This window comes from Chroicocephalus ridibundus, chromosome 17, assembly GCF_963924245.1.
Source record: "Chroicocephalus ridibundus chromosome 17, bChrRid1.1, whole genome shotgun sequence".
NCBI lineage: Eukaryota > Metazoa > Chordata > Aves > Charadriiformes > Laridae > Chroicocephalus > Chroicocephalus ridibundus.
Genome location: NC_086300.1, coordinates 5,266,818 through 5,280,405, shown reverse-complemented (window position 1 = coordinate 5,280,405; position 13,588 = coordinate 5,266,818). Strand labels below are relative to the sequence as shown.

Below are 13,588 nucleotides of genomic sequence, written 5' to 3'. Positions count from 1 at the left end.
CTCCTCACCAACACTTGGATGCTCTCTTTTTGACTTGGTCTTCCCTACTATGAATCCATATCACAAGAGGTTTTGGTCTGGGGGGAAAAAAAAGGGGGGTGGGATCAAAACATTGTAGCATGTAATTCTGTTGTTGGAAATATGGTGGAAAAAAACCCCATGAGTCAGAAATCATAATTGTATACTATTTTGTTCACCTAATACACTGATGATGGCAGTATAACAACCAAAATAGACGTGAGGTTGGTAATTGAGCAGCGTATTCAAATTACTATCAGAAATATGCATCAAAAACTGAACGCAAGTATTACAAAAGCAATGTCACTTAAAAGAGAAAGTGTATGGGAGAGGCATGCGCACCCAGCCAAGACGTTCACTCATTGCCTGTTTTAATATTCGCCAAGTTCAAGCAAGATTGCTTTGCTTGGTAGAATAGGAAAGCCTGAACCCAGCCAAGTCAAAGTAATATCTGCATTTGCCAATAGTATGCATGTTAGGGAATGACTCTGAGCTAAATGTAATGACCTGATTTGAGAACAGACTCAACCACATAAGAGAGTGTTTACTCTATAGACTTAATTTCACGTTGTAGAAGACAGTTTTTCCACATCTGAAACATGGCAACTCACGCCCTTTAGCTCTCTCTGGGAACTATGTCCACGTTCTCTCCCATGACAGAGGAAAGCACGGTAGCAACATCCCACCTCCGTCTTTTTCCTAAATAGTTTACAACATGGACTGCTTACTCAAGATGTAGGAGAACTGGGTTTGCGTCTCCTTCATACGAATGCTCTAGCCGCTAAGCTGTTGTCTCTAGAGGACAGTTGTTGAGTTTTCCTTCCTACAGTGTTGACTTTGCATGGAGTGTAAACAAATACTGGTAAGGAGGAAGTTAATACAGGTGTAATCTAGCTGTTGGCGACCGGCAAAATAGTGCAGGGATCTACGTTTCAGCAGACTGGAACTGAACTTTCCTCCCCCTTTTTCTGCCTCAGTGAAATTTCCTCCCTGAAACTCCATTACCCAGAGATGTAGGCTAGGGGGATATGTAATGTTTGTAGCTCTTGAGAGGGTTTAGGCACAAATAAGAAACCTAACTGTCCTGAGTGCTCCGATGCAGCTGAGCACGGTCAGTATTGTTTAGCTCTCCTGGGAGCTTTACTGGAAGACTTCGCCCTTCTTGGCTTTTGTTCTCTGGATTGCTAGCTGGTAAATCAATAAATAAAATGGTGATTTCCCAAAGAACTCCTTGTGTTAATATACTTTGACCATTCTTCTACTGTCTAAAGTCTACCACATAACTTTCAAGGGCACTCTGGATTAAGATGAGTTCAATGGAACTACCAAATAATGTTTTGGAAAACAGATTAACCTTTGCTATGAGCCATGTCTGTTTTGAGAAATATCATACTCTGATGAGAGATGCAGCACTAAGTTTTCATGTTTAATGCATTTTAACTCTGAGAATCTCCTTATGGCCATGACAGTAAATGGAAAACAGACTATGAACAGCAATAAGCACAGATATCCTGATCTCAGCAGATTAAAAGATATTTGGGAAATAGCATGATGATTACAGCAGCAGACTCCGCGTTCTTACAGTGTTCTTAAGAAAGCGGGTATCTGGTGAGATACGATGATCCGACATGGTGTACTGTAGCTGATCATCCTACAGGGGGATGAAACAAGGGGAAGTTCTGGCTGGGGGGGAAGCAATTCACTTTGCAACTCATCTCGTGTACGGTTATCTAACTTTGAGATGGGGTTAACTTTTATTCATTGGGCTCATATATGTAATTTCTAGCACTGATACAAGATTTCCTGACATTTTCTATAAGAGAAGACCAGAGGATTTCCCTGGTTTATTTTGAATCTCTAAGAAATCTATTTTTTTTTTTTGTAATTTCTAGCCTTTGAAACATAGTAAACTGGTGGCTGGGAAGGCTTGCACAAAACCTGCTCCGGAGAAAAATATATGAGTTGTGGCAGCCCCCTCCATCCTGGGTTGTCGTCAGTTAAACTCAAGACCAAACTAAAAGCTTGCTTTTCCCTTACAGAAAGACAAATATTAACATAGCTCAATAAGCTATAATAATTTGTCTCTGCCACCTGTAAAACTCAAGGAAAAAACCTCAAGAAAAGTTTCTGGTGTGCACTGTTCTGTGAAAATAGTTTGGGAATGTTTGTTTGTAATCTAGTTTTATAAAGGAACCAATCCTTATGTGGTTATAGCAGGTGTTTTTTATGTCAGTTCATGCTTGCCCCAGCTTTTGTATTATGGATGAACAATTGTACAGGGTAGAACACTCAAAATAATCAAGTTTCCGTTAGTGTTGTGACAGCTGGTGGCTATGGATGACTGAAACTTTATTAATAGCTCACAAACAGTAGAATACTTGAGTTATCAGTGTCTTACACTAAGAACAAGTTCAAGCAAAAACATAACCAAGCTTCGTTCGATGGTCAGTAACACCTCATCCCACAATGCAGATATTAGGAACTGCAGTTCTGGTCCACAAGACGGTGAACAAATGTGGAGAGGGTAACAGAATGATAATATAGGCAGCTCCGCATCACTAATGCATTATTGTGATCCCTTGGACTTACTGATGCTAATCCAGCCATTACGTAAGTACTTTTCTAATATGTAACACACGACGGCTTCTTGCCTTATTCAGCAATAAGGGCTTTAGGTGAGCTTTATATTTTCCTCGTTCTGCTGTGGAAGCACAGTACAGCTTTGGCATGAACGCAAATCTGACCCATGCTTGAGAAACCGAAGGCTGCAGTGGGTGTAGGCACAGCTGAAAAATGTAATTGTTAATTAATTTTCCTTACATTAGTTCTCATGGCTTTTAAAATTGCTTTTCTTTTGGATTTTTAAGGTAGGCACTCTAAAATGGAATCTTTTGCATTGCCAGTTCTGTATGACCCCAGTTTAGTTACCTGTCTGATGACTGGTATGTTTGATGGCCGCGGTGTGTCATAACTGCCTGTAGAAAAGATGGCACTTTGGGTTTCCCCACACTGTTTTTCCCTCGTGCGGTGTTTTTGTTTACTTTTAGCCTATACTCTGTTCTGCTTCTGTCGTCTCAGACATGCCTAAGGAACAAAACTTGTTATTTGGCCGGAATAAGAGAGATTTTCTCTGTGTTGTGCACCTGGATGATATGATCTCATGTCTGAGTGTTCATAATCCATATTCTTTATGAGGTTCATCACGTGATATGACTAAGCTCACCACTAATGAGAATAATTATCTGACCTGGTAATGCAATAATCTTGGTAAATATAAATAACAAACACTGCAGTGGTTTATTGGAGCTTAGTATTGTATTTAAAGATGCCCACTGCTAAACCCCAGAGATAAAATCTATAAAATGAGGGAGCTAATTCTTTCCATGGAGTTTTCTATTCTCCTTGCCTTACTTGTGAGGAAAACGCAAATAAAAATTGCTTGTATTTGTTTTCCAACTATTCTCATGCCAACACACTGCAGAAATGCTGCCATCAATGCCAGTGGTCTTGCTGTGCAACTGCACAGTGGTCTTGATGCTCAGGCTGACTGCACAGCTATTTGCTGTTTGGTTTTCCTATTTTAATGCTGTCATCACTAGTTTAATCAAGTGGAATGACCAGAGCCATTAGATTCATCTGTTTCGCGTTCTCCCAAGAAAAAAGGAATCTCTGGCTAATATCAGCATCACATAGCAGTCTCTATCCTCCACAAATACTTGGCATAGTGTGATAAAGGGGGAAAAGGGAGCGGTGGCAGAGCGTATACCAGCAAGGCATAAGGCTTGCTGTCAGAGTGGCCTCTAAAGCTGAACTATTGTGGGCCAGAATCCGAAGGGCTGACCTGCCAACTGTAATAGGTGTAAAGACAGTGGCTGCTTCTGGCCTCTTGAACCTCCCCCAAGCGCTACTTGACCAGCCCAGATAACATGGGACGAAATTTAGTGCCAGACAAAATCAGTGTTCGACACCGAGCACGCTGAGAATTTTCACAGCGTACAAATACATACTTTCTGTATTACTGTGACTCTGAAATCAGAGTTAAGCTTTTGTGTGCAATTACTAGAAAAAATATTGCAAAAGTTAAAAAACACTGTTTCCACTAAAAGTCAGGAAGCTAAAATGCTGCTCAAGCTAGAAAGCAAGCAAATTCTCGTAGTTTGGGTCTTATGAACATACATTTGTATGATGCACAGTTTGTCCTAGCCTCTGGCTCTTGGCTGGGGCTCGTAGCACTACCCCCAAAATAAGTGAATAAAACAAACTCTACGTTTTTCTCACTGGGTCTTTATTTGAACGTATTCTACAAAGTTTGCTCTTGTAGTGTTTAGTTAGTAGTCTAGCTTAGTCAGAATGAAGTTTTTTCTGAAGTTAGTGGAAACACTTAAATTTGATCCAAAGTCTTCAAAAAATGCTAATTCCTGCAACCTTCATCTACTTAAAAAACTTGCAATTCTCTTACAGATCAGCAGTTGTTTGCAGAGAGTGAACAACTATAATGAAGTTGGTGGTAATAGTTCTGCATACCTTCTCAAAAATATAAGAAATAGATTCACAGTCTTGTCCATAAATATTATATTTTGCACCTGCCTGAGTGAGTAAACTTACCTGCCAAAGAACTATTTAATTTACATACTGGAGACAGACTGTATAGTGTGCTATCCCTAACAAAAGCCCTTACGCTGCTCAATTTTCCCTCCTCCCCTTTAGGCTTTTAAATTATTGACAATAAGATAGCAGCTGCAAGCAGATACACTTATTTCAGTATAGCAATATCATATTCTAGCACTCTTTCTGGATGTTTCCTTTATTGCTTTAGTTTTCCCATTTTAGTTCGTTTAAAAAAATCTATTAAAATGTAACAAGTCAATGGACGGACAGCTCTGCAGAGTTCTAAATTTACTTTCAGTGACTCCATATCAAACTGGCCCGATCTGCAAATCAACAGATGATTTAACTGCCATCTTTACAAATTTCATCTTGGCTCTAAAATTCATAATGTGATCTCTCTGCCTCTTACATAATTACCAGTAATAAAGACTAGCATTCAGAATTTAGCTGAGAATTATTTTGATGATGCATGAAGCAGAAGAGGCTCCAGATGCTCTCTTGAATAGCTATCGCTGCTTAGTAAGCAATTAGGAGTAGTCACAGTTTTTTACTGTATTTAAACAGCAAGTGGGCTACTGGGGCCTAATCCTTATAAAGGCTTGTAAGTGTTACCAAATTGTAAATAATATTTTAAGGCTAGGAGCAGGAATTCTACTTGTGATAGTGTAGCAAGCACATATGACTTTAAGGATCTATTAGAAATACATATATTCAAATTCGGAAATACTATTAAGCCCTGCAAAAAATAAATGTAGTTCTGTACAGGATACAGATGGAAAGGTCGCTGTCTGACTTTCTGTTGCCTTTTACAAATGCTATGGTATAAGATAATGAAATAAAAGTTAAGTAATTTAGAAATAGCCATTACTACTCTCAGACTTCATATAACCAAGTAGAAATAATTTATATGCTGCAGTGGTTTTCTCTTGCTTTCTGGCTTACCTGCGACTCTGAATCCATCTCGAATGGCGCTTCCCTCCCATACTGCACATTGCTTATGAACTCCTGTCTTCCCTGTGCTGCGTATCTCACAGCAGTTGATCAAAGCCTGTACGCAACGGAAGTATTTTTGTTTTCTTAGAATTGATTCTATTCAAAGGGAAGGCTGTCTTGCCATTGGTGGCAAATTAAAGCTTTGTCTTCCTAATTCTAAACCTTGTAGTTGCAAAATTGCCCGCTACCTTAAACAAGCTTGGTCTATTCAGTAGCAGGAAATTAGTGGCATCAAGGTCTAGCAGAGTATTAGTTTCACAGACAGGACACCAGGAGTCTGATCACAGGAAATTTCAGTAACATATTGTCAGAATCCAAAATATACTATGGACAGAATTAGTGTTCTTTTCTGAGCAATCCCTAGACCTTGATGATTCATCAAGTCTTTACTAAAATAATAAATTGAAACATTCTAGGATTAGTATGCTACCAGATGTCTTCAGCCTCACCACAGTAACACAGGGCGCAAGCTAGGAGTACAGAGCCATAAAGACCTCTTGAGGATGGACTGAGCTTCCTTTTGGTAAGCTTGCTTAGACTACAGTGTTACAGCTTTATGGGATAATCCTCTTTTTCATCTTTTACTCATTTTCACTCTGTTTCTCCTTAGAATGATAAACACATCCTGGTATTTATCATTCCAGACTGGATATGAAGATTGTTTTAACAAAATACACTGTTATGCCAACACAATGATTTCTGCAGTTTGGTTTAATTCTAATCATAAATCTTGCCTTAACATGTCTGAGAATGACATTACAAGGTAAGTACAATAACTGGATGACTCAATATATGCAGAAAAAAAACTATGTTCCTGCCTATAGGGAAGGGTGTGGAAGAAGAGAGAGGGCACCTACCAGACATTTTCCCTATGGTTGTTTGAACCACAGAGAAATACTTTGTCAGCTTTGTGGTTTTATATCATGATTTCATCTGTACAAATCACAGGATTGGTTAACATGCCTGATTTACTTCAGGGATTTTGAAGTTGCTAATACTGAAGCACTGTCTTTCTAATTGAAAAATCTGGTCACCTTAGTGCTACCCTACTTTGCCCTCTATTTGGAGCTGCATGTTAAAGAGAGAATCCATCTCTGTCTGCTTAGAAGCTCCCTGCACACCTGAAAATTTATTTGCTACCTGCTATACCGTTTTACCTTCTGAACATATCCAGACGCTTAATCACTTGTATTCAACTAAATTGGAAACAAAGGAGAGGTAATTTGAGAGAAAGTTATAGCAATGTGATCCAAGGAGCAGTATGCAAATTTCTGGAGAGACTATTCCAACTGACCTGTAAAAATAGATGTGTTCCATGCACCAGAGGAGATAATGTGAGCTACATTCACAGAGAAACTAGGGAGATAAATCAGAAGTGCTAAGAGCAAAACTCATAGACTATTGAGCACAATGCAGTCTTTAAGAAAGTACCATGACAACATTTTTCTGAAACAATCAAAGATATCTAAGGAGTTGTCAAAATCAAAGCTTCTTAGATACGTTCTCAGAATATATATTTTGGATTTCAAAAATTGATACCACAAATGATCAAAGGAATCAAGAAAGCTGGTAACAAACTGTTAGTTAGCAACCATCCTGAACTGCTTCTCCTGCTGCCTAAACTATGTAGCATCTGTAAAAGAAAAGAGAGAAAGAAACCTTGTTATAGCCTGTGCAAACAGAAGAGATGAATAGTCAACCTGGATATTCCGATATCCAAAATTATTATATAGACTTGCCAATAACTCAAAAGCTTATCAGAGAGAGATCGTTATAGAAAATGAAGCTATTTATTTTCAGAGGGCAAAATACAATTGAAAAACTTTACACCATTAATTGCGTACCTGCAACTCCTGCCCTGTGAAAGACATGATGTACTCCTATAAACATTGTCTCTTTCACTATGTACAGTGATCATATGCAGTCTGTAAAAGTATCTCAACCACCACAACCTATGCAAGTTTTGCTCTCAAAATTTGTCATGAAAACCCCATAACGCGCTTTCATACTTCTGCTGTTCTCAAGTAATAAACTGCAATGTCATTCGTGTAAAAGGCCAATATAAGATTGAAAATACGTCAGCTAAGCACTAGCAGACAAACAAAATACCTCTTTCTCTATGGCATAAATTGATTGCTTGTTGGCAATCGCAGGAAATGAAAACAAGGATTAAGAGACATGTAAAGAATGACCTTATGCTTTATTTTTTATAACACATTGGGAAGACAGCGTGGACAAAATTCCATTGATTCTGATCATGTCCTACGTGTTTAATAACAGAATAAAGATTTGGTGTTTTCTGCGGGATTAATATTTACATACAAAAATTAAATGACTTTTTAGAATTAGAGAAATGAAGGACTTGTTTCCATAAAATGAAAATCATACTGGCTAATTGTAAATGTATGCCATTTAATAGCTATGATGAAAATACATAACACTATTTCTGCAGCTCATCAGCTTCCGTGTCTGAATGAAAAATGCAGAGTTGTACTCGGTATAGTTACTGGTGTCCAGCGGTATTACCCCTTGTAAAACAGCGTCTCTGAAGGCAGGCCTTGTTCTCAAGGAATACGGGAAGAGGTGAAGAAGGAAAAGGGAGGGGAAAATAGGCAGTTGGAGGTTGAATGGTTATTTAAGAAGACAGGGCAAAAGGCTCTGAAGCCAGGAGCTTTGATTCTCTCCTTAAGATGCTCTGTTTACATAGGCATTTTCAGTGACTTAGTATTTTAAGAACTGTGACACCCCAACGCTTGAGAACATTTTCCATATCAGATAGCCTAAGTCAACCCGCTAAAGTTATTCCCCAAGGGCCAAATTCAGTCATGTTGCATCACTGAAAGTCTGCTGAAGTTAGTCTGTATGCTGGAATTAGTGAAAGGGGAATACAGCTTGGAAAACGTAAATGTTTTCCATTCTTTCTCTTTTTGAAGCTGATCCTGAAGACTATCTGGAATTCAAGATCCGTCCATGTTTAGGCCACATGCTGCAAAATACATTAAAGCATAACTTAATTCTAATCTTGTTGTTCACAAATTAGAATCAAGTGTTTTGTGGGATTAAGGTCTGTATTTAGGAATGAATAATCTATCATCACAAAAATACACACAAATCTCTATTTTAATATCATAATTAGAGACAATACCATGCTTGTAGTACTGTGTAAGAATGTATTTCCATTAGTACGACAGAAATGAGAGCCAGGTCTGTCAGTTGCCTAGGGACCTACATAACACTTTGTCTCCATATTTTTTCCTTATTTATTCATTGTATTATCTCCTGCAAGTGCAAACCCTGCAATCCCGTATGCATATCAGTGTTGTACATACCGGTATCACAAAACTCCTCAAAGAACACCAGGAAATGCAACAGACGAGAGCGCAGATCGCATGGGTCATTTTCTCTCCTCAAATGATTATGAACTACTAAAGAAAGACTTTCTTCTCTGCCTACTGCATGTCTAACCGAATGAAAATGTTCTACTGAAAGAAATTAAAATCCTTTCTATAATACATTGAAGCCTCAAAAAGAGGAGGGGGAGGGGGGAGGGAGGCTTAGGATGGTCCTTGGATACCCAAAAGTCAATATCAAGAAGTTTATCTTTTGCTTCTGCAATGAATTGGTGAGACAAGCAAGAGGACTTTGTATCTGGTTTTCATCCCTTTTCTTAATGAAGGATGTGGAGATGCTGAAGAGAGTTCAAAGAAGGGCCACAAAAATGATCCAGGTCCTGGAAAACAAGCATTAATGATGTAAGGCTTAAGAAGCTTAACTTATTCAGCTTAATTGAAAAGAAGGTTAAGAGGTGACTTGATCACTGTGTCTATCTACACACACCTTTAATGAGCACCTGATAGTGAATGGCATTGCAACAACACTGACAAAAGCAGAACAAGATTTACTGCCTGCAAAGTTGGCAGGCAAGTTTTCAAACAACCACAATCACACAATTACCTGGTGATGAGGATAATAGAGCAGTGGAACAGCTTACCAAGTGATGAACTCACCATCACCTGAAACGTTCACAGCTAGTTCTATACTTAAAAGATACCCAGCTTCTGGGATAAATTGCGTGGTCTCTGAATGTAAGGAGATTGAGCTGGCTGGTTTTCACAGTCCTTTCTGATCTTAGATCATGTGAATCTGTCAGTTCTCCTGTTCATCCCTTTAATTCATGGATATCATAGGGACAACGAAATTGCCGGCAGCTGCAATCAATAGGCTTGTAACACGCACAGCTTTGTATCAACACAACTCAAATCTGTTTCAGGGTATCATCTGTTCAGCCATGGAACTGAGCAAGATTGACCCTGGCCCTAACCCTTCAGTACATGATTGGCTCAATTTAATCTTAGGGCTATTTGCCTTCTTTTTAACTATCAGAGATTGGCTAAAAAGGAAGGGGGTGGCCCAGGGCGGGCTGGTACAGCACAAGAAATGCCAGACCCGACTTATCTTTTTTGATATCTGGCTAATCTTCCCGCTTCGTATGATTAAGGTCAAACTGATTACCCGATTATTTTTCTTCAGGCAGATTACCGTCGGGAAGCTTTGTTTTCCCTCAGAAGCAGGGGCACAGCTAGGAGCTGGGAGCATCCGGGTGTTCGCTCCGATGGATGCTGCTTGCGTCGTGGCTTTTCTGTTTTTCTAATTTGTGTCCGTGACGCAAATGTTCTGAAGGACTGGGATGCTTAAGCCTGACGAGATCCATAGCTTCAACAGAGGGCTAGGAGTGAAATGTGTTGTCTTGCGGTATACGCACAGGGGAACAAAGAAACTTCTGTTCACCTCAGCTTTACGTAAGTGGGAATACAGCGGGAGCCACGCTAACCATCACCTGTCCTGCTGCCAAGTTCCTGCAGAGGTTCCTCCACATTAATCACGCTGTTTAATCACGGCCATCTGTTCCAACAGCCAGATATGTGGCGGTCCCTTGGGAGGGGGGGAACGTACACACACACCGTACCCGAGACAGGTGGAGCTCGGCGAGGGGCGAAGCCGGCCCCGGGGCGGGGAAGGCCGGGCAGCACCTGGAGCCGGCACGGAGGCAGGAGCGGCGGGGAGGCGGCCGGGGGGCCGAGCTGTGGAGGCGGCCGGGGGGCCGAGCTGTGGAGGCCATTTGCCGGCGGGCGGGTGAGTGAGGGCTGCGGGAGTCGCCGCCCGCCTCAGGAGCGCTGCCGCCCGCCTCAGGAGCGCTGCCCTCCGCGCTGAGGGAGGAGCCTCCCCGTCGCGGGGTGGCGGGGCCGGCGGCCGCTGACCTCACGGGATAGTAGCGGGTCTGGTGGCCGCTCACTTCACGGGATGATGGCGGGTCCCTCAGGCGCGGGACGGCGTCCGCCTGTTGCCGCGGCAACCGGGCCCGCGGCCGATCCTCCCCTCCCCGCAATGGCCGCTCGGGCGGGGTGGCGCCGTCGTGAGGAGAGGGCGGGTGGGGGTCGACCGGGAGCGGGGGCTTTTCCTCAGCATCCCGTTAGCCGGGTTCTCGGCAGCGGGGAGGCCGCGGCCTGTCCCTCCCCTCAGGCCTGGGAGGATGGGGGAAGGTGCCTTTGGGGATGCCGGTGCCCCCAGCAAAACCAGGCCCTGAGACGATTGTCGTGCCTCTCCTCGGGGCCTTACAGAGGGCACCAGGGTCCGTCTTGGGGTGTTTCCAGCTCCTTTGGTGAGCACCCAGGGCTGGAGAGATGGAGGTGGCTGTGACCTAAACCCCTCCAACAGCCCTGGGGTGTTCGCAGGAGCCCCTGAGGCGCTGGTGGAGCGAAAATGTTGTTGTGGGAGCCGCTTTGGTGCTGGTTTGGTGCAAGACCTTGGTCAAGTCTCATCGCGTTTCTGTGAGAAATCTCCCTGTGGATGGTAGATACGTTCGCACAAGAGCAGATGGGGTACCGTGAGGTTTCTGTTCTCTCTTCAGAGACCGCACTTTTGGGATTTTTTGTTTGTTTGTTTTTAAAGAATGCGTCCAGAAGACTAACCACGGAGTTGAGGTGTTTTTAATTCTAAAAGAGAGCGTGATTCAGACATACCTTTTGTTTGCTTTCTGTCTTACCCATCTTTCAGAGGAAAACATACTCCGTGTGTTCCTAAACTCAGGTGCATCTTCTTGTTTTGCTATACAGAAAGGAGTTTTATTAGTATTTTGATGAAGTGACGCAGCAGCGTAAGTTCTCCAATGCTCCACTATATGTCGTGGCACACGTATCAGACATTGGTCTGTGACTCCGTCTGGCACATACCAAGATTTTGTGGTTTTGTCCTGCTAACAAGGACAAAAAGAACAAAGGGGCAAAGTACATACTAGCAAAGAACAGTTATATTTAAGGCCTTTGCTTTGCCCTTAGTTTACCTCCACTGTTCTTGATATTGTCAAGTTTCCAGAGCTCAGTGGTATCTCTTAATTTGGAATTTCCTTGTTTGTTGAGGTCAGCCCATGAGGCTTATTTTAATGATTTTTTTACTGTTCTTGCAATCTCTTATTGCAAACAGGAAAAAGAAATAATTTTAAAACACTGAAAAATATTAATTAGGCAAAGAGGAAATATTCCCTAGGAGTGTCAGGTTTCAGAGTAACAGAAATGTCCTCCTTGTGTCAGCGTAATCATGGCTATTTCCTTCACTTACTGCCATCATTATTCTGGTTTTGGTACCAGCACTGCATGTGAATTCCTGAAGTATGCAAAAATAAAGCACTCATTGCCCTGGAGAAGTTAAAGATACAACCTGAGGAGAATCTCCAGCTGCTCTGATAATATAACCTAAATAAGAGGTGTAACCTTGTTTGGCATTCCTGCCAGTCCCATGTGACATGTAGTAATATGCTTAAGTCCCCAAATACTGTTGTAAATCTGGCCCATAATCTACAGTGCACAAGCAGCAGGGATCTGGGAGCAACATCTGTTCAAAGCGTGCACACCAACTACCTCTTAATGCCTTGTGGTGCCGAATAAGGGCCCCACTCTCTTTTTCCACCGAAACCAAGTTGGTTTTAGTAACAATTTTGGTCATCACAGACTCAATTCCATCATGGATCTAGAATTGGCCATTTAACTGTTTGTTTTGCTGCCTTTTTTTTTTTTTTTTAATTGAATCTTTAGGTGCCTTTGTCATTTCTTTTTTGACCTTGCCTTCCCCTTTCTGTCTGTATTATTTCAGGAATGAGTTTTCATTGCTGGCTCTCTTGCTAATGTAGCAGTTGTGCTGGGCAAATGACAAAGGCAAAGAACTAAGAGATGAAAGCCAACTGGTGTTACCCATATGATTTAAAGTTGCTTTTTCTTTATATAAACAACATGCCTGAGGTTGCTGTTTCAGCTTGCTTTATCCCACCCATGAATCTCTGGATTTACATGTCAGTCTGTGTTCTGCATTGTATCTTTTTCCTTTTTCTTTTTTGAGTGTGTGATTCATTATAGTTTAGCATCATAAAGAGAACCTCTAGTGTGCAACACATACAAGTCAGAGATACCATTACAAAATTGCTGTCCTGCAGTGCATATAATCAGGAATATGCCCTGAGAGGAAGCTTTGGCTTCCCTAAGATGCTTTTAGAAGTCTTGTGTGGCAAAATATCTCCAGCATGCCCCTGAGCGAGCAGTATCAAATGATTTTCAAAGCCCGGGTTTCTTCTTTGTGCAGTTTTATTTTAGGAATAAACACTGCAAAATCCAGCTCAGGGCTGTGAAAACAGGAAGGTCTCAGCCTTATTGGTCCCTTTGGCATGACATGTATTTAAAATGTCGTATCAGGATAAGGGTGATGAGATTCATGACCTTGTTTGCAAGGGTGTCCTAAGCTAACAGGCAATAGTGCCTGACGCGCAGTTGCAAATTTTGATTTTAAAGCATTATCAAAGTGGTGTAAAATCTCCCATAAGAGCAACAAACCTCACCTGACTCACTGAAGAGTCACATTTGAATTCAGATTATTTCTGATGTTGCATAGTCTGTTATTTTGTTCAAATTTACAGTGTGGCCAC

General features: G+C 41.5%; 2 protein-coding genes across 2 annotated transcripts in view; one reads left to right on the top strand and one right to left on the bottom strand.

Annotated features, from left to right (window-relative positions):
• MARCHF10 (membrane associated ring-CH-type finger 10) overlaps window positions 1-11,666 on the bottom strand; it is a 39,333-nt gene extending 27,667 nt beyond the window's left edge. The window contains exons 1-4 of the mRNA XM_063354872.1: window positions 11,640-11,666; window positions 10,586-11,071; window positions 1,601-1,669; window positions 1,024-1,036 (exon numbers count right to left, since the gene is read on the bottom strand). Coding sequence (XP_063210942.1) covers window positions 1,024-1,036; window positions 1,601-1,669; window positions 10,586-11,071; window positions 11,640-11,666 — 595 coding nt within the window. The remainder of the gene's footprint in view (window positions 1-1,023; window positions 1,037-1,600; window positions 1,670-10,585; window positions 11,072-11,639) is intronic.
• Window positions 1-13,588, top strand: part of TANC2 (tetratricopeptide repeat, ankyrin repeat and coiled-coil containing 2) — a 331,215-nt gene that overhangs the window by 24,237 nt on the left and 293,390 nt on the right. The window lies entirely within an intron of this gene.